At 53.2% G+C, this 19,909-nt stretch overlaps 1 protein-coding gene across 1 annotated transcript; it reads left to right on the top strand.

The window, feature by feature from the left end:
• The first annotated feature begins 3,960 nt into the window (after positions 1 to 3,960).
• On the top strand, positions 3,961 to 19,464 carry LOC123056870 (serine carboxypeptidase 1-like). Its single transcript, XM_044480112.1, has 16 exons — positions 3,961 to 3,984; positions 4,761 to 4,951; positions 8,787 to 8,899; positions 9,004 to 9,080; positions 9,251 to 9,361; positions 9,471 to 9,580; positions 9,662 to 9,701; positions 9,835 to 9,935; positions 10,040 to 10,121; positions 10,213 to 10,452; positions 10,588 to 10,653; positions 10,763 to 10,884; positions 13,214 to 13,278; positions 18,763 to 18,826; positions 19,138 to 19,183; positions 19,294 to 19,464. Exons 1-16 carry the CDS (start codon positions 3,961 to 3,963, stop codon positions 19,375 to 19,377), a joined length of 1,536 nt encoding a protein of 511 aa, XP_044336047.1. The 3' UTR covers positions 19,378 to 19,464.
• The last annotated feature ends 445 nt before the right edge of the window (positions 19,465 to 19,909 follow it).

Genomic DNA, 19,909 nt, shown 5'->3' with positions numbered 1-19,909 from the left:
GGCTCCAGTCTATTTCCATATTTTGAAGAGTTTCCTCATAGATGAGGTTTAATCCGCTGCCGCCGTCCATGAGTACCTTGGTGAGTCGAAAGCCGTCCACGATTGGACTGAGGACCAGTGCGGCTGGTGCTCGGGCTATTCGGAATTTGGGTTCGTCACTGGCATTGAAGGTAATAGCCGTATCACTCCAAGGATTTATTTCTGCTACGTGGCAGATTTCGGCCATGACGCGGAGTGTTCGCTTGCATCTATTATTTGACGCGAAGGTCTCAAAGACCGTTAACACCGTATTGTTGTCCACGGGATGGTGCTCTGTGGTATTTGGTAGGAGTAGATCCTCACCACTTTTGGCCACTTGCCGGAGTATCCAACATGCTCTAAGGCTGTGTGTTGGTATTGCATCCGCTGTACTATGAATTTTGCAGGGTCCGTTGAGCCATCCCTCCAGTATGGTTCCTTACCCCGTAGAGGGCTTTTGCTTTTTGGTAGTTAACCCAGGTGTATTGTGATAATGCACCCTTTTATTTCGGACTGGGTTTGTATTCAGGGCCGGATTATCCCAAAATTTTATTTCGGTTTTCCAGGCGCTTTCCATCGCACAGTACTTTCATACTATGGACACCAAGTCGGCAAAGCGTGTAATTTCGCGGCGACTTATGGCATTGAGGATTCCCTTGTCCGTGCAATTATTGCAGAAGAATGAAATTGCGTCTTCCTCGCGGCAGTCCTTTATCCTGTTCATGACCAGGAGGAATCTGGCCCAGTAATGGTGCACTGTTTCTTCGGGCTCTTGCCTAATTTGGGATAGATCGCGTATGTTTGGGTGGGTGGGTGGAATTGAATCCGAATCCTCACCCAATCTGAGACTCAGGGGCCAAGGAGTTTCCGAACTCAGAAGTTTGGATTCTTGGATGTTTTCCGATAAATCTAGCCCGCTGCCTAATTCTAGGTTCAGGCCTTGAGTGATGTCCTCCCCTCCGCGGGTATCTGGCTTGGAGGGATCGGGAATCCGGACATAGCTAGTCCTTAAGATAGATGAAGGGTTACCGCATTGTTCCTCCACCACTGCAACGTGATGGGTGGCCTGGGGAGAGTTGATCTCTCTCAGATCGGGTTTAGCCCCAATCTGATCGTAGTCTGTAGCGACTCCCAGGGCGGTGATGCGATCCAAGAGCTCTTTCAGGGAAGAGAGCTCCATTGGATCTAACTGCTCGGCGAGTTTCGATGACCCGAGAAGCCATCGTCGGCACAGCGGCCGAGCAGGTGGTCATAAGAAAACCACCTAGCTGGAGAGTTTGGCCGATAGCCAAAGCTCCCTCAGCAACAGTGCCGTCTTTAAAGACAGGATGAGATAGCCTTCCTGGTGGCGACGGCACAGCGGAACTCTCAATGAAAGCACCAATGTCGGTGTCAAAACCGGCGGATCTCGGGTAGGGGGTCCCGAACTGTGCGTCTAGGCCGGATGGTAACAGGAGGCAGGGGACACGATGTTTTACCCAGGTTCGGGCCCTCTTGATGGAGGTAAAACCCTACGTCCTGCTTGATTAATATTGATGATATGGGTAGTACAAGAGTAGATCTACCACGAGATCAAAGAGGCTAGACCCTAGAAGCTAGCCTATGGTATGATTGTATGTTGTGATTGTTGTCCTACGGACTAGAACCCTTCGGTTTATATAGACACCGGAGAGGGTTAGGGTTACACAAGGTCAGTTACAAAGGAGGAGATATCCATATCCGTATTGCCTAGCTTGCCTTCCACGCCATGTAGAGTCCCATCCGGACACGAGACGAAGTCTTCAATCTTGTATCTTCATAGTCTAACAGTCCGGCCAAAGAATATAATCCGGCTGGCCGGAGACCCCCTAATTCAGGACTCCCTCAGCAAGAGTTGGAGTACAAATATGGCAGGTTACATCCGGGGTGTTACACATTCTGATGGGTGAGCCTGGAACAAACCAAACTGGCGGTAGATACGATGCAGCATGTGAAGCTCAATCGCCCGGTTGCATATGAGTGGGCACCGCATAAGCCAAAGATGTCTATCCCACATGCACATCGGATTCAGGATGAAATCTCCTGCATTACCTAATCTATCGCCAACGCCATATGGCTCTCGTTCCACCTGCAACATAGCACAACAAGCAACATTGATGTCGAGTTCTCATGAAAGCATGAGAATGAGTGAAGTAGTGTGAATGCTTACCTGCTCAGCAGTAATCGTGTCCAACTCGTTGGTGTATTGCCTATACATCATAGTGACATCGCTGGTCTTCTTGGGTACCACATCCCACTTCTAAGCCCAGGTGGGGAGCCGTAGTTCGTCGTCGTGGTCGTCCCAAGCCCTGTATGTTATGTCCTTCAAGCGTCTGACCGGCAAGCGCTCCCAGCTCCATACAGAAAGTACGAGCATACAACCACCAATACATCCATCCTTTGAGATCCTACAACAAGCATCGTCCAACTGCACATAAAGGAAAACATGGTTCACTTAGAACAAAATTGCAATGAAGTGAAAACAAACAACTGACTACCTGTTGGTACAGGTAGGCCAGTGCCACCAAACCCCGACTCCATTGGTTGTCGAAGACGGTGAGCGCCATAAGCCACATCCATGGAGCATTCTTGCTAGTGGCGTCAGCAAACAAAGTCCTGGAGATAACGTACCACATGTAGACACGAGCATATGTCTGCACCACATCCTCATTAGCATCCTGAGGGCAATGCGCAAAGTTCACAACAATCTAGGTGAATGGAGCTCCGTCTGCGACTCTTTCCTTCTTATCCCCCTCACCCACTGGAGCCTCTGCAGGAGACATACCAATAAGGGCCTCCATCTGCTGGCACCACCGATCGGAATCGGTGCTCATACAGAGAGGCTTCCCCCCGATGGGAAGACGGTGATCAAGGCGACATCCTGGAGCGTCATGGTCATCTCCCCGGTCCATAGATGGAAGTTGTGTGTGTCCATCCTCCACCAATCAACCAGCACAGTGATTGTTGCAGCATTGAGGTTCGGCGTCGACCGGCTGACCAGCTGAATGAATGGAAGGAGTCTTGTCTGCCTGATGTATGGTGTGTACCGCTCATCGTAGGGCATGACTCCACAAGAGACACCGTGAGACCGAATCTTCAAAGGTTGAAGAAACTGCAAACAAGCAAGCCAGAGTATTAAATATGGGGCATGTCTATTTGAACTAAACACAAATTCCAAAATACCAACTAATATCATTATTACCTTCTTCATCTCCGACATAAAGTAGGCCCGGTGTTGACTGTCATAAAAACCATCGAGAAGCCAAACCATCCTACAAATTTTAAACAAAAACAATCCATGAGCATTATTTACAATCAAAGCATGTCAACAATTATCACAAAAATGTTATGTATTGACAACAATATTGGGTTGCACAATGGAAGCATTATCTACAATACTCACTCAATATTGGGTTGACAATTATCATCTCAAATATAATCTACACAAACATGCCAACATGTATATTGTCAAAGTTGTTTCAAATCCTTATGGAAGCATATATTGTCAAATCTAGGGTTATAAATCATCTATAAATCAAATCCCTATGGAAGCATACGTGATTATTAATTCAAATGTACATGCAAATTCCTATATATGCGATTTACAATACAAATCAACAACATAATGTTTCCCAATGTTTACAAGTAATCTACATAGGCTAAATCAACACACATTCAATCTATTTCCTATAGAAATTTAAAATCAATCAAAACTAGGGTTTCATCACAAACATGAAGAATGGGGATGGTTTTTTTGGATAGAAAGAAAGGGATTGGAGGAGATTACCTTCTAGGATGGATTGGGCAACAAATCCACGAACGAAATCTTAAAATCTGAAGTTCTTTGGCTAGAGGATTGAGAGGGGGAATGGAGAGAGTTGTTGCCGCCGTCTTTGTTCCAACCACTGGAACGAATGGGTGGGGATGGGGAAGGGCCGGCCCTCTGCGGTTACTAAGTCAGCGTGCAGCGCCTATGCATTAGGTGCTGCACATGGCTGTGTGGCACCTACTCTCTAGGTGTTGTACGGCCAGGTGTGGGGCCGTGCATGGACCAGGGGTGCCACGCTGACCGGACGTGCAGTGCCTTAGAGCTAGGCGCTGCACAGTGGGGTGCATCGCCTTACTGTCGGGCGCTAAATGAAAGGGTCGTTGAGCGATTTTTTTTAAAGCAGTTCATTTTGCGAAATCTTTTTGTCCACATGTCAATTTTATCGTTTTTTGTCATATTTTGAAGGAATCTACTCAATATACACATTGTGGATGCCCCACCAGCATAGCACGGGTGCCGCTCCAGCACTGGTGCTCGGCCTCACCCACTAAATTGCATTGCTCTGTATATAGTATATATTAACATCTTACCGAATCTATGCTATCGCGGGCCTCAAATCCGTCAATGGCGTCCACACCCTCCCTCACGGAATCGAATCCTCTAACATTGAGAAAGAAAATTAAAGAAGCTACAATATCCTAACTTTCCTTCTTTCTATCCATATGATTATGGCTAAAACGAATTAAATTAATTTGTAAATTGGTAATCGATTGTGTACATTTATAGTAATTACATACAACCAAATTGATAAATAAAATTAATTTTAAATTATTTATATCTACAATAAATATCAACAGTAAGCAACCTACTAACTATCTACTAACAGTCCCTAACTTTCCTTTCATTTTACATTAGACAGACACCATAGCACTGTGATTTTCCTTCACGATGTTAGAGGATCCGGTTCCCCTTCCTCATCCTCCTCCTCGCTCTTCTGCTACCCCTCATCCCTCTCGCCATTGCAGCTCCAGAGAAGCACCTCGTGACCCACCTCCCGGGCTTCGACAGCGCCCTCCCATCCAAACACTACGTCGGGTACATAACCGTGGACGAGAGCAATGGTAGGAGGCTGTTCTACTACCTGGTGTTGTCTTTTTTTTGAAAGATCCAGCTCGTTGCTGGCATTTCATTGATAAGCAGGAAGCAGGGGGAAACAAAAAGGGGGGTGAGGATCCAGGGGATCAGAGGGCTTGCCACAGATCGGCAGTCCTCGAGCAATAAAAGTCTAGGGTTTATATCTCATGGTGGTTCCCCAAAGGGGCTCTCAATGCAGGATGCACCTGCGGCTCGCCAGGGATCAATGCAATCTTTGATCCTTTTGATGATGTTCGAGGCCCTTGGGGTGCTTTTCCTGAAGGTGGCGTTGTTCCGTTCTTGCCATATCTCCCAACAAACCAGCAAAAGTAGCATGTTGGTGCCTTTCCGCCATCTGGGTGCGGCCCTGACTAGGGCGGCAAACGCAATGGAGGAGTGATGGAGGTCTCCCCAGCCCGCAGCCGGAGCTAACGAGGTGCAGCCAGTCCAAGAGCTTATCGTTTCCCAGACACCTCTGGCCATTGGGCACTCCCAGAACAGATGCTTGGAGGATTCAAGGTTTCGAGTGCATAGCTGGCAGAAGTACTCGTTCTTCCAGCCGTGGCGTTGAAGTCTGTCGTTGCACCACAGCTTGTTTTGCAGCATGAGCCAAGCAAACATCTTGATCTTGCCAGGGGCCCAAGCACACCATATGATCTTGCCGAAAACCGAGGACGTCATGCCCTGGAATTGCATCCGATAAGCTGATGCTGCCAAGTATTCGCCCGACCGCTCGAGGATCCATCTAATGGAGTCGGGGGTGCCCGCATGAAGTATGTCGGCTACGCCATGGAGCCGTCTATGCAAGGCCAGGACGTCGTGGATCAGTTGTTCAGTGCGGCCATGGTCTAGGTCCCTGATCCAGGTGTCGTCCGCCAGGGCCTCCTTCACCATCCTGTTCTTTCTGCGGGCATGCAGAACCAGCCGCAGGAATTGCTGGGCGAGCGTGCCCGGCCCCATCCAATGAGAGTGCCAGAAGGACGCCGTCGCGCCATCGCCGATGCTAACCAAGGTGGCCGTCGTGAAGAGGGAGAGGTCGTCGTTGTTGCATGGCAGGACCAAGCCCACCCATGGGCGCTCGGGGTGGCGCCATGCGAGCCAGGGCCAGCGCAGGCGAAGGGCTCGTCCGAACCGCATGAGGTCAGGGACTCCCAGGCCTCCGTTTTTCGTTGGAGTACAGACCATTGCCCAGTTAACTTTGCAGCTTGCGCCGGAGATTTCCTCGTCTTGCTTCCAGAGGAAACGCCGGCGACATTTGTCGATTTCCTTGAGGATCTTTTTCGGCACCTTCAGCACTATAAGCGCAAAGGTCGGCATGGCGCTGAGAACGCAGCGGACCAGCACGCGCCGCCCCGTGATGTGGATTAGGTTTTTCTTCCAACCCGCGAGCCGGGCCTTGATCCTATCGATAATGAACTGCAGGTGCTCTAGTCGAAGCCGGCCGGTGATGAGTGGCAGTCCCAGGTATTTGATCGGAGAAGGGGCGATTGAGGTCTAGGTCATTGCAGCTAACCGGTGATGCCGTGGATTTTTCTGTGTTGATGCTTAGGCCTGTAGCGCGTCCGAATTGGCATAGGATGCCCAGGAGAGCATCGACCTCCTGGCAGATTTGGTTGACAAAGACAACCGCGTCGTCGGCGCAGAGACTCACCCTGAGCTTCAACTCGCGGCCAAGTATATGTTTTAGGAGTTGTAGCTCGACCGCTTTTGCCAACAGATGGTGTGGAGGGTCTATGGCGAGGATGAAGAGAAGCGGTGAAAGCGGGTCGCCCTAGCGAAGGCCGTGGCGGTGAGCAAAGTGGCGGCTTGGCACCCCGTTCAAAGAGACCGCCGAGGACGCCGAGGAGAGGAGCAGGGCCACCCAATCTCGCCAGCGCGCGCTAAACCCTAGCTGCTGTAGCAACTCAAGCAAGTAGTCCCACGAGACCGTGTCGAACGCCTTCTCGATGTCGAGCTTCATGAGCAGTGCCGGCGTTTTGCATCGATGGAGGTGGCGAATGGTGTTCTGCACATAGAGATAACTATCATGGATGCATTTGGTTTTCAGGAACGTCGTTTGCGCCGAGAAATGATAGTGTGGATCACCTTCACCAGCCTCATGGAGAGGACCTTGGAGATTAGTTTCGCTATTGAATTGATCAGACTAATCGGGCGATAGTCCATGATCGCGGCCGCTCCATCCTTCTTGGGGAGGAGAACGATCATTGCCCGGTTGATGGCGGCCATGTCCCCTCTGGCAAGGTGGTAGAACTGGTGGAAAACAGACATGACGTCTAGCTTAATGATTGACCAGCAAGCTCGGAAGAATGTTCCGTTGAAGCCATCTGGGCCGGGCGCTTTTTCCTGCGGAGAGGCACAAATCGCTTGCCAGACCTCCTCCTCCGAGAATGGGTTATCTAACCCTACAGCCGACAGCGACGGGAGATTGAGCGAGCTTCGGGCAATGGTGGTATCTCTAGCCGGCGCCGCCCCAAGGGAGGAGCTGAAGTGGTCATAGATGACGTCGGCCTTGTCGTTGTGTGACGTGAAAGTGGAGTTTGGCGTGTGGATGGCGTGGATGAAATTTTTCTTCCTCCTAGCGTTGCTTTTGGCCTGGAAGAAGGCCGATCGGGCATCACCAGCCCGCAGCCAAGTGATGCACGAGGCCTGGCGCTTCCTGGCTCTCTCGATCGCCGCCAGTCTGAGGACGCGGAGCTTGAGCTTCTTGCGGAGGGCGAGCTCGCCGACAGAGAGCTGCCTATGTTCTTGGGCGGTGTCAAGGCGGAGGACAACCTCATTTGCGATCTGCAGCTGAAGGCGGGTGTTGCTGAAAAACCCCTTTGCCCAGATTTTGAGATCCTTTGCCACCCTATCTAGTTTGACACGGATGCGTTTCTATGCACAGTTAGAGGCTACGGGGCGATCCCACGCATGTTGCACCGTTTCATGGAAACGGGGGAAACGCGGCCAGAAGGATTCAAACCAGAAACGAGCCAGTCGGCGTGGTGCAGCTGCTGCGGCGAGCAAAAGGGGGCAGTGATCGGAGCAGGACGTTGAAGCGGCGTGCAGGAGGAAGGTTGGGAATAGGGCGTCCCAGGCGTTGCTGCAGAAGAACTTGTCGATGCTGACGAGGGTCGGATCGTCTCGCTCGTTACTCCATGCGAAACGGCGGTTCTTGCATCTAATTTCCCGGAGGCCTGCGGCGTCGATCGCCGCGCGGAATTTGCCCATTATTCTACGGTTAATGTTGCTATTGTTCTTGTCACTAGCCTTGTATATGAGGTTGAAATCGCTGTTGATGAGCCATGGGTCGTTTGGTGGCGGCGCCGTCCTAGCTATTTTTGACAGGAATTCGTCCTTTCTACCATCGTCTACGGGGCCGTACACCGTGGTCAGCCAAAACGCTGTTGCGATTGACCTCAAGATGACGCGGGCAGTGATAGAGAAGAGGCCAATGGCATGCGACTGCACATCTACAACTGTGTTGTCCCAGAAGATTGTTGCCCCTCCCCTGGTGCCGGAGGCGGGGAGCACGACGCAATCGGCTAGCCTTGCACCGCCAACGTCCTTGACCATGGGGCGATTCCAGGTTTCGATTTGTCTCCTGGAGGCACAGGATGGCTAGCCTGTGAGTTTCTGCCGTTTCGCAGACGACTGCGTGTCGCGCCGGCGTGTTTAAGCCACGGATATTTCAGTTCATGATGGGGCAGTTTGTGTCAATCATTAGGCACTATGAATCTGCTCCGACGACTACGAATTTCTGTAATAAAAGACGGATACACCTCCTCGCAGTCGAGGGGTTGCCGGCGGCCACCAATAGGCCCCAATATCCGCCGGCAAATGGCAGCGCCTCTACGCCTACTACAAGGACAGAAACATACCTGGTGCTGTCGGAGCGTGATCCGGCCATCGACCCCGTCGTGCTCTGGCTCAACGGCGGCCCCGGCTGCTCCAGCTTCGACGGATTCGTCTACGAGAACGGTCTGGATTGATCTTATTCTACCTCTCTTCCGGACCGGCAGTTTCTTTTGTCATCTTGTGATTTTGGCTGGGATGACCCGTCCGGTGCCCTGTTCTTTGCTCAGGTCCCTTCAACTTTGAGCGCGGGAGCACTCCCGGAGGGCTGCCCAAGCTGCAGCTCAATCCCTACAGTTGGTCAAAGGTAATCCGCATACCTGAACACAGTTTAGGAGCACAGGCCTACCCGCAGCAGCCTGCCCAGAATTTAGGAGTACTAATCTTGTTCAGCTCTACTAAATTGTCATAGAACGAGCAGTATTTTTTTCCATGCCAAGTGATTGAATAAATGTGTCATTAAACTGGAGTAACTAGGTTTCAAGCATGATGTACCTGGACTCCCCTGCTGGTGTTGGGATGTCATACTCATTGAACAACGATTACAAAACAGGTGACTTGAAAACCGCAGCCGATGCGCATATCTTCCTCTCTTTTTTTGAGGGGCGCATATCTTCCTTTTGAAGGTAATAATCTCTGCTTCAGTTGCGATAATTTACATGACATAATGCAAGAAACTGGATGCTGATTTTACTCGTTGTTGCAGTGGTTCGAGTTATACCCGGAGTTTCAGTTGAACCCATTCTACATTTCCGGAGAGTCATACGCAGGGATATACATTCCTACACTAGCTGATGAAGTTTTAAAGGTGGATTTTGTCACTCACAACGAGTAGATTATTCATAGTTGAGATCAGAAGTTTCTTACATCTCATATTTACGTCGTTACAGGGATACAAATGGCTCTGAAGCCAAGAATCAATTTGAAGGTCATTCCCACTAACATTTTATTCGTCGTCATTTAGTTGTGCATGCAAACTTGTGTGTGAGTTTACAGTCTGAGGTGTTTGCATCCAGGGCTATCTAATTGTTTTTTTTTCTTCTTATTTTTGCGGAAGCCAGGGCTATCTAATTGGTAATGGAGCAACCGACGCAGACTACGATTTAAACTCTTTTGTGCCGTTTGCACATGGAATGGGTCTCATATCAACTGACTTGTTTGAGGTGTTTTGCTTCGTCTTGTTTCTGCATAATTGCCGGTGCCACAAGTAGTTTCATTGTGGACAGATAGCAAGCCAACAGTGTCTTGACTGTTTGCCCTGTTTCGGGATGTCAGTGCTGCTTGCCACGGCACATTCTGGGGAAAAGTTAATGATGTGTGCCAAGAAAATATAGATAGAAACCGTTGGGTAATGTCCATGTACCAGAACCTGTAAACCGACAAGCAAATACGCAACCTTCCAAATTCTGTAAGGCCTCAATTTGTGTTGTCATCTGCAGGAACTGAAAGACCTGAACACGTACAACATTCTTGCACCATGCTACCACCACCCTGAAGTCCAAGAGACAGCGTTCGTGAACAGCAGCTTGCCATCAAGCTTCAGAAAGCTAGGTGAAACAGAGAGGCCTTTCCCAGTGAGGAAGAGGACGGCGGGGCTTTCATGGCCTCTCGGTCTTCCTGTGAGCAGCGGACATGTCACGTTGTGGCCCGAGCTTGGCGGTAGATCACTTCCATGCATGGTATGAAAATTATATCAATGCCCTTATAGTTATATGTAGATCATTTACAATTTGTTGTTTTCATTTTCCATACACATACATCATTTCATAAGTATGGTTGGTCCTCTCATTTATAACAATTATATGTCCTCACAGAGTGATGAACTTGCTACTATATGGCTGGATGATGAAGATGTAAGAGCTGCCATTCACGCCAAACCGGTATGATGGTTGATGCGAGACAAATTAGTGTGAATTTAATCCTAAAATTGGCACAGATTAACTAACTCTTGTTTGTCGGGAATAACCTCGATCGAAATTGGCACATCAGAAAAGCTTAATTGGATCATGGGAATTGAATACTTCAAGAATAGACTACACTCATGATATAGGCAGCATGGTGGAGTATCACAAAAAATTCACAGCCATGGGATATCGCGTACTTATTTACAGGTATGGGGCACACCTGCAACTTGATCATTTGACAATGTTAACACTGAGTAACTCGTTTCCTGCAAAAGAAGACACCGATTAATATATGGAATCAAATTAGGGTGAAGGTTCAGTAGAGAACAGGTTGAACTACTAGGAAATAATACATTTAATTGTCCATCAAAACTGACTTTTTTCTAGTAAAGCAAAACTAACAGATTGGTTGTGCATAATACATTTTCTGCTTACGGTTATTGCTTAAGAACGGAAGGAAAAAAAATCATATTTGAATAGGATAGCGAAGCACAAGTCTCGATTCAATGTAAAGAACGTGAATATAATCTTCAGGAAAAAAACAAACCTTTCAAACTTTAGTCCTAATATTTAGTGTGGGTAAATTGGTTCAGACAATAGTATTAGACTCTTGATACCTGGAATTTTTTCGAAAAGAGGGGATGCCCCTCGGCCTGTGCATAAAGTGATGCACACAGCCTTTCTTGGTACCTGGAATAGAAATTAGCTTTATCAATAAGGATACCTTTAACCCACATGCTTACATTGATGTACATGTGTTGTGCTTAAGGCATAAAGTTGTCCACTTAGAATGCTTCAAACGAACAGTGGAAACACAACCGTCAGAGAGAATCACTCTGTAAACAAATATAAGACGTTTTAAATCACTAAAGTAGATGGCTGTGTGCATCCTATGATGCAGAGGCCGGGGTAATCCCCTTTTCAAAAAAAATCACTAAAGTAGTGACCTAAAATGTCTTACATTTATTTTCAAAAGAACTTCTCGAGATCTGGTTGGCAAGATTAGGCACTCTCTCCCTCCCCTCGAGTTGCTCCCGCGAGCAACCGAGGGGATAACCCTAGCCGCCAGCGCGCGTTCCCCCTCCCTCCCTTCCCTCCCCTCGCCGCCACCTGTCCGCGCCGCCGGGCAAAGCCCGGTGGGTGCTGGCGGCAGAGGGGCCCTTTCTCTCCCCGCTCATGGGGGCTTGGCGCGGGAGGGCGCTCCCGGGCGGCGGCGCGCAGCTGTGCTCGGCGGCGGAGTTGCGGAGCGGCATGCCGGGCGGATGCGTGGCCGGGGTGGCGGCTGCGGCTTCGGCTGGATCTGCCCCGCGGGCGGCGCGGGCTGTGGCGGCTCTGTTCGAGGCGTTCTTGGTGGCCGATGGGCGGCTCAGGCGGCGGTCGACCCCCTCTCCTCTACTCTTCGGCTAGTGCGTGTGGCGAACGGTGGCGGCCGGCTGGTGGATGCCGGCGGCTTGACGGGGGTGCCATTGGCTGGCCGGTGGTGGTGGGGGCGATCCGGGGAGGGAGGCAGGGGGCCTCCTGACCGTGCCGATGTCTCGGTGATCCATGTCCCCAGTGGAGTGGTGCGGTGGTTGCGGCGAGGACGAGGCCGGCGGCTGCCGGCGCCCCTCCCCTGCCTGGATCTAGCCGGCTGGGCCGCCTTCCCACCAAAGGGTCCGTTCTGGGGTGGAAGGAGGTGCCTTCTACCTCTTCACCGGTCGGTGGCGTCCATTAGCCGTTGTGGTGGTTGCGTGGGGGGGGAGGTCTTGGATGACGTGGCAACGGCCTCAGTGGTGGTGGTAGTCATGTTGCTTGTGGGCGGGGTGCGCGGCTCAGGTGTGGGCTGGTCGCTATGGCCGTTCGGGCGACGCTGTGGCCGGTGCTTCGGCTAGCAGAGGTGTTTTGAAGGTGGAGGGTGCGCCAGGAGAGATCCCCTACTCGGCTTCGGTTGGGCCTACGACGGCGGCGTCCGCGGGCGTCGTCTCCTTCCTGAAGGCGTCGTCGTGGCTACTCTCCTCCTTCGGATGGTTCAGGTGAAAACCATGATCCTTTGGATCCGATGGCGACGGTGCTCCGGTGTCATTCTCCTTCTTGAAGGCGCCGTCTTGGAGGCCTACTTTCGCAGAGCTCAGCTTCGTGGTTGTTCCTTTACCTGTTGTATCCGGCCTTGGGTGTGTTGTGTGGTAGTGTGGTGTGGTGTTGAATTGTTTGCGATGATTGTTATCGGTGATGGTTGCTTTATAATATAAACGGGGGAAACCCTTTTTCGGTATCGTGGATTTTTGGCACTATGGGCCACAAATTGGTCGTCTTTTACAACTCACAAGTGTGTGTGTGTGTTTTGCGAATAACTCACAAGTGTGTAACTTTGTCACTTTGTTAGTGCTAATACTTTTGTGCAATACATACTTGTGTGATAAATTTGAAATGTGCAGCCTCCCCTTTTTTGCAACACGGGGTATGTACCGGTGCTCACCTTTGCATTTTTCCGATATGTAATCACTTTATTGAAAAAGAGAAATGATGTTTAACAACTTTTGGGTGTTTAATTGTACAGTGGAGACCATGATCTGTGTATCCCTTTCACTGGAACGGAGGCATGGGTCAGATCATTAGGCTACTGTTATGACCGGCCGGGCCTACAGCCGTAGGAGGCCCACCGAGCAGGCTTAGGCCGCAAGTTATCTTAGTTTTATTTTCAGATCGTGGTTATATATACAAGTTGTAAGACTATTTTCAGAATTAAGCAATAAGACTATTCTGTTGCCCGGCTCCTAGAGGAGCCGGAACCCTAAACCCTAGCCGCCTCCTGCTTGCGTCGCCGCCGCCGAACCGCAAGGACGGCGCCCCGCCAGCGGCCGCCGCGCTCCAGCCCTTGCCCACCTCCCTCGTTCCCCTACAACCTACGCCCTAGGCAGGGCAAAACCTTAGCTCTTATCACCTTGGTATCATCCAGCTCGGGTTCGATCATGTCATCCTCACCACCATCGTCGTCGTTGCCCCTTACCACCACCACCGCCACCGCGCCTTCGCCGATCGTCACGGGCCCGCTGGCCCTTCCATCGGCGCCGCTGGACCTCCTCTCCGGTGCGTCCACTGGCCTGCTGCCGCCCCCCGTCACCACGACGCCGCCATCTCCATCGATCCTGCCGGCCCAATACTCGCCGGAGGCCATGGCCGGTGTCCTCAACGACCTGGTCGTCGCGGTCCAGGGCATCTGGCTTTACCTGGACAGCCCGTACGGGCCGCCACCGCCGCTTCCGCCACCCGTGCCCTCCGGACCGCCGGCTCTCCCGTGGTACTCGGTGCCCGCGGCCCTCACCGGAGGCTACCCGGCGCTACAGCCGCCGTCCGCTCCAGCGCCGGCCTGGCCACAGTGGCCGGCGCCAGCGCCCGTGGCGCCACCTCCGTCTACCGCGCCCGCCCCAGCCCCGTGGCCGGCCTGGCCCGCGCTGGCTGCGCCGAGCCACGCGCCATCGCCGCCACCCAACATCGGCCTAAGTCAGGCCACTCCAGGAGGGCTCCCAATCCAGCAGGTGCGGTTTCCACCATCGCCTTCACCGATTCCGGCCTGGCTTACCGGGACGTCGCCACCACCAGTTTACACGGAGGCCGGGGACCCGTCAGTGCCCCCGCTGCAGTCCGGGGCACCATCATTCGCTCTCCGCATCGCCGAGCCGGTGGGCGCTGGCGCGCCGACCCCGACGCCGCCCCGGTTCGTCCGGATCGACTTTGCCACCTATGACGGCTCGGACGACCCTCTTAACTGGTTAAACCAGTGTGACCAGTTTTTCCGGGGGCAGCGCACTCCTGCGTCGGAGCGCACTTGGATCGCTTCCTACCACCTCCGGGGTGCAGCCCAGACATGGTACTACGCCCTCGAGCAGGACAAGGGCGGCATGCCTCCCTGGGAGCGTTTCCGCGAGTTGTGCCTCCTTCGTTTCGGGCCCCCACGGCGCGGCAGCCGCCTGTCTGAGTTGGGCCGTTTACCCTTCACCTCCACGGTCCAGGATTTCGCCGACCGTTTCCAGGCTCTGGCGTGTCATGCACCGGGGGTGACGGCACTCCAGCGGGCTGAACTCTTCGTCGGCGGCCTTCCCGACCACATCCGCGTGGACGTCAAGATGAAGGAGCCCCAAGACCTGCATACGGCCATGTACTATGCTCGGGCATTCGAGCAGCGCGCCCAGGCCTTGACACGGCCAGCCATGCCTCATGGGAGCCGACTTCCTCCACGGCCACCGCCACCCGCGCCCGCACCTTCAGCTGCATCACCGGCGGCCACCCCGGCTGCGACACGGCCCTTCCGGCGCCTTTCGCAGGCGGAGCAGCTCGAGCGCCGCCGCCTGGGGCTCTGCTTTAACTGTGACGCGCCCTACGCCCCGGGCCATGTCTGCCCGCGCCTCTTCTACTTAGAGACGACCGACGAGACCGAGGACGAGGACACCGATGCTGGACCCGGAGATCCGGCCGTCGCGGAGGTCGCGCCGGCTACGGCACTCGTCGTCTCACTTCACGCGTTGGCCGGCATCCGTAATGAGCGAACGATGCTTGTACCGGTCACGATCCATGGCGATACTCTGGTGGCCCTCTTCGACACGGGTTCTACACGTAACTTCCTACCTGAGGCTACTATGCGGCGCCTCGCGCTACAGCCGATCGGCGGGGAGCAGCTGCGAGTCACCGTCGCTAATGGCGACCGCCTCTGCTGCCATGGGCTCGCTCGGGACGTGCCCATTACTATCGGTGACGAGCACTTCACCATCACTTGCGTCGGCATTGATTTGGGCTGCTTCGACTTCATCCTCGGCGTTGACTTTTTGCGGACTCTTGGTCCCATCCTTTGGGACTTCGACGCCCTGACGATGACCTTCTGGCATCTCGGCCGACGCATCCGGTGGGAGGGCGTTGGAGGCACCCCGGCGACGCCTCCGCTCCAGTTGGCCGCGGCCACCACTGAGGCCGAGCATCCGCTGTTAAATAACCTCCTGCAGCAGCACAGTGATCTCTTTGAGGACCCATAGGGCCTTCCGCCGGCTCGGGTCTACGACCACCGTATTCACCTCCTGCCGGGCTCGGCACCGGTGGCAGTGCGGCCCTACCGGTACCCTCAGCTGCAGAAGGACGAGTTGGAGCGACAGTGTGCACTCATGCTTGCCGCGGGCATTATCCGGATCTCCACATCACCATTCACGGCGCCGGTCCTCCTCGTTCGCAAGTCGGACGGCACGTGGCGCTTCTGCATCGACTATCGCACCCTTAATACTGTCACACTTAAGGATAAGTTCCCTATCCCGGTGGTGGATGAACTCCTGGATGAACTACAGGGGGCGCGCTTCTTCACGAAGTTGGATCTCCGGTCGGGGTACCATCAGGTGCGCATGCATCCAGACGACATCGCCAAAATGGTGTTTCGGACTCATCACGGCCACTTCGAGTTCTTGGTGATGCCCGTTGGCCTCTCCAACGCCCCGGCGACGTTTCAGGCCTTGATGAATGATGTCCTCCGTTCCTACTTACGTCGGTTTGTGCTCGTTTTCTTTGATGACATTCTTATCTACAGCGCCTCTTGGGCAGAGCACCTCCAGCATGTGGCCATCGTCTTCAACGAGCTTCGGGCGCATCATCTTCATCTTAAGCGCTCGAAGTGCTCGTTCGGGACACCTTCGGTTGCTTACCTGGGCCATGTCATCTCGGCCGAGGGAGTGGCCATGGACGCCGACAAGGTGGCGGCCGTCGCCGCCTGGCCGATTCCGCAGTCACCCAGGGCTCTCCGCGGCTTTTTGGGCCTTGCGGGATACTACCGGTAATTCATCCGGGAGTTTGGTGTCATCGCGGCCCCGCTCACGCGCCTTCTCCGTCGCGACGCCTTCTCTTGGGATGCGGAGGCCACCACCGCGTTCGAGGCCCTTAAGGGGGCTCTCACGACGGGTCCCGTCCTGCAGATGCCTGATTTCGACCTACCGTTCACCGTTGACTGCGACGCCTCAGGTGCGGGTTTCGGTGCGGTCCTTCATCAGGGCGATGGACCCCTCGCATTCTTCAGTCGGCCCTTTGCCGCCCGCCATCTTAAGCTGGCGGCCTATGAGCGTGAGCTCATTGGCTTGGTGCAGGTGGTGCGTCATTGGCGGCCCTATCTTTAGGGTCGCTCCTTCCGGATCCGGACGGACCACTACAGCCTCAAGTTCATGCTGGATCAGAGGCTCTCGACCGTACCGCAGCACCAGTGGATCAGTAAGCTCTTCGGGTTTGACTTCACTGTCGAATACCGTCCGGGTCGCCTTAACACGATCGCCGACGCCCTATCTCGGCGTGACGCCGACACTGACGATGGGTCAGCTGAGGGAGCGGCCTTCTGCATCATCACCGGGCCCTCTTTCGTGCTCTTCGCCGACATCCGGCGGGCGACGGCTGCGGCGGCCGACGCGCTTCTCCTGCAGCAGCAGCTCACTGCGGGGGAGCTGGATGCGCCGTGGCGCCTCGCCGACGGCCTGCTGCTACATGGGCGCCGAGTTTTCGTCCCGGCGCATGATGATCTTCGTCACCAGGTGTTGCGCCTCGCTCACTCAGCGGGCCATGAGGGTGTGCAGAAGACGCTCCATCGTCTCCGCGCCGACTTCTACATTCCAGGTGATTGTGCCCTGGTTCGTGACTGGGTGCGGTCGTGTGTGACCTGGCAGCGCAACAAGACGGAGACGCTTCGGCCGACTGGGTTGCTCCAGCCGTTGGAGGTGTCGTCCCAGGTCTGGGCGGACATTTCGAGGACCTCCTCAAAGTGGGCGGCAAGTCCGTCATTCTCACGGTGGTCGATCGCTTCTCCAAGTATGCCCACTTCATCGCGCTCGGGCATCCTTACACGGCAACATCTGTTGCTCGGGCCTTCTTCGACGGTATTGTCCGTCTCCACGGGTTTCCATCCTCGATCGTCAGTGATCGGGATCCCGTGTTCACTGGACATGTCTGGCGCGACCTCTTCCGGCTGGCAGGCGTTAAGCTCCGCCTGAGCACAGCCTTCCATCCTCAGACCGACGGCCAGTCTGAGGTCGTTAACAAGGTGATTGCCATGTATTTGCGTTGTGTCACAGGTGATCGCCCTCGTGCATGGGTCGACTGGCTATCATGGGCGGAGTACTGCTACAACACCTCTTATCACTCCGCCCTCCGTGCGACGCCGTTTGAGGTGGTGTATGGCCGGCCACCACCGTTGATTCTTCCGGTTGATCCGGCCCTGGCGCGGACCGAGGCGGCCGGGGTTCTTCTGCGGAACCGTGACGAGATGCTGGCAGAAGTTCGGCAACGCCTCCTCCAGGCCCAACAGTTGGCCAAACACTACTACGACGGCAATCATCGCGAGGCGGAGTTCGCGGTGGGGATTGGGTCTGACTGCGTCTACTTCATCGCTCTACGCAGTCCCTGGACCCCCGTGCGAAGAGGAAGCTGGGTCCTCGTTATGCCGGTCCCTTTGCTATCCTGGAACGCATTGGGAAGGTGGCTTACCGTCTTCAGCTTCCGGCGGGTGCACAGATCCATGATGTCTTCCATGTGGGTTTGCTCAAGCCCTTCCGTGGAGAGCCACCGGCGGTTTCCCCCACTCTACCGCCGGTTGCTGACGGTCGCCTACTTCCGGAGCCGGCCAAGGCGTTGAAGGCTCAGCTACGTCGTGGCTCCTGGTACGTGTTGATCCAGTGGGGTGGACTTTCTGAAGAGGATGCTACTTGGGAGCAGCGGGAGGAGTTCCGCCAACACTATCCAGATTTTCAGCTAGAGGACGAGCTGTTTGCGCAGGCGGGGAGAGATGTTATGACCGGCCGGGCCTACAGCCGTAGGAGGCCCACCGGGCAGGCTTAGGCCGCAAGTTATCTTAGTTATATTTTCAGATCATGGTTATATATACAAGTTGTAAGACTATTTTCAGATTTAAGCAATAAGACTATTCTGTTGCCCGGCTCCCAGAGGAGCCGGAACCCTAAACCCTAGCCGCCTCCTGCTTGCGCCGCCGCCGCCGAACCGCAAGGACGGCGCCCCGCCACCGGCCGCCGCGCTCCAGCCCTCACCCACCTCCCTCGTTCCCCTACAGCCTACACCCTAGGCAGGGCAAAACCCTAGCTCCTATCAGCTACCGAGTTGTCAATTCATGGCGACCATGGCGCTTTGGGGGTCAAGTTGCTGGGTATGATGTTCTACCATTTTTCTCTACAACTGTACATCTTTCTCCTTGATTATTCACCATTCACATATGTTTCTGATTTAGTTATATATCTGCCATCTGATGCGCCAATTGATAGATGACAAGAACTCTGGCTAACATAACTAGCATGCATGTTTTTATCACTATTTTTTTGAAACGGAGGCAAATGTTTTGCCTCGTCTCATTAGTTAAGTAGAGTTGCCCGGTCCTTAGCTGTTTTGGACTTCATGCTAGGATTAACAAAACATAAAAAAAACATTTATCTGAACTGATTTAAGTTTATGCGACCGCAGATATACACAAGGCTATGATCACAATCTCACCTTCCTCGCCATAAAGGCATGTAAGCAAGCTTTGAAGTCCATCTGGAGAATGTTGTAGAGACACAAACTTAAATCGACAAGAGTTTATTATATGGCTGAGGTTTTCTGACAAGCACCATGTTTCAGGGATCTGGACACACTGTTCCTGAGTACAAGCCCAAAGAATCGCTGGCATTCTACACCCACTGGCTGTTTGGAGAAAAGATCTAAAATTGATCTAAATGAAACAATCAAATTTTGTAGACATGCATCTTATTTTTTTCCCTAGCTGTTTTTATTGTAGATTTTGATAAAGACTGTACCTGTGCCTGTTTTCAGTGTGAAAACCAATAAACAATCCAAGGCTCTGATAAATTTCCGCGTACATTCTCTTGCTGAGCGTTAGAAACACCAGAAAAGCAGGTGAAGTAGACATAAAACTGGACATTAGCATTCTACCAGAAAACATTACACCGGCGACTCAGAAAGCTACTGCAGAAAGAAATATCATGATGATCTAGAGAAATACTAGCAACCAAGGTTTCAGCTACAACAACCCATACAGTTCCTCCCAAAAGGACACAATCAGAACGCAGTCAACACAGACAATCACTTGGAAGTTCAGCAGCGGGCAGCACCTGCTATGGCCATCAGGCACCATGTGGGAGGACACAATCAGAACGCAGTCAACACAGACAATCACTTGGAAGTTCAGCAGCGGGCAGCACCTGCTATGGCCATCAGGCACCATGTGGTGATGTGG

Source organism: Triticum aestivum, chromosome 3A, assembly GCF_018294505.1.
Source record: "Triticum aestivum cultivar Chinese Spring chromosome 3A, IWGSC CS RefSeq v2.1, whole genome shotgun sequence".
Lineage (NCBI taxonomy): Eukaryota > Viridiplantae > Streptophyta > Magnoliopsida > Poales > Poaceae > Triticum > Triticum aestivum.
This window is presented reverse-complemented; position numbering and strand designations above follow the sequence as displayed.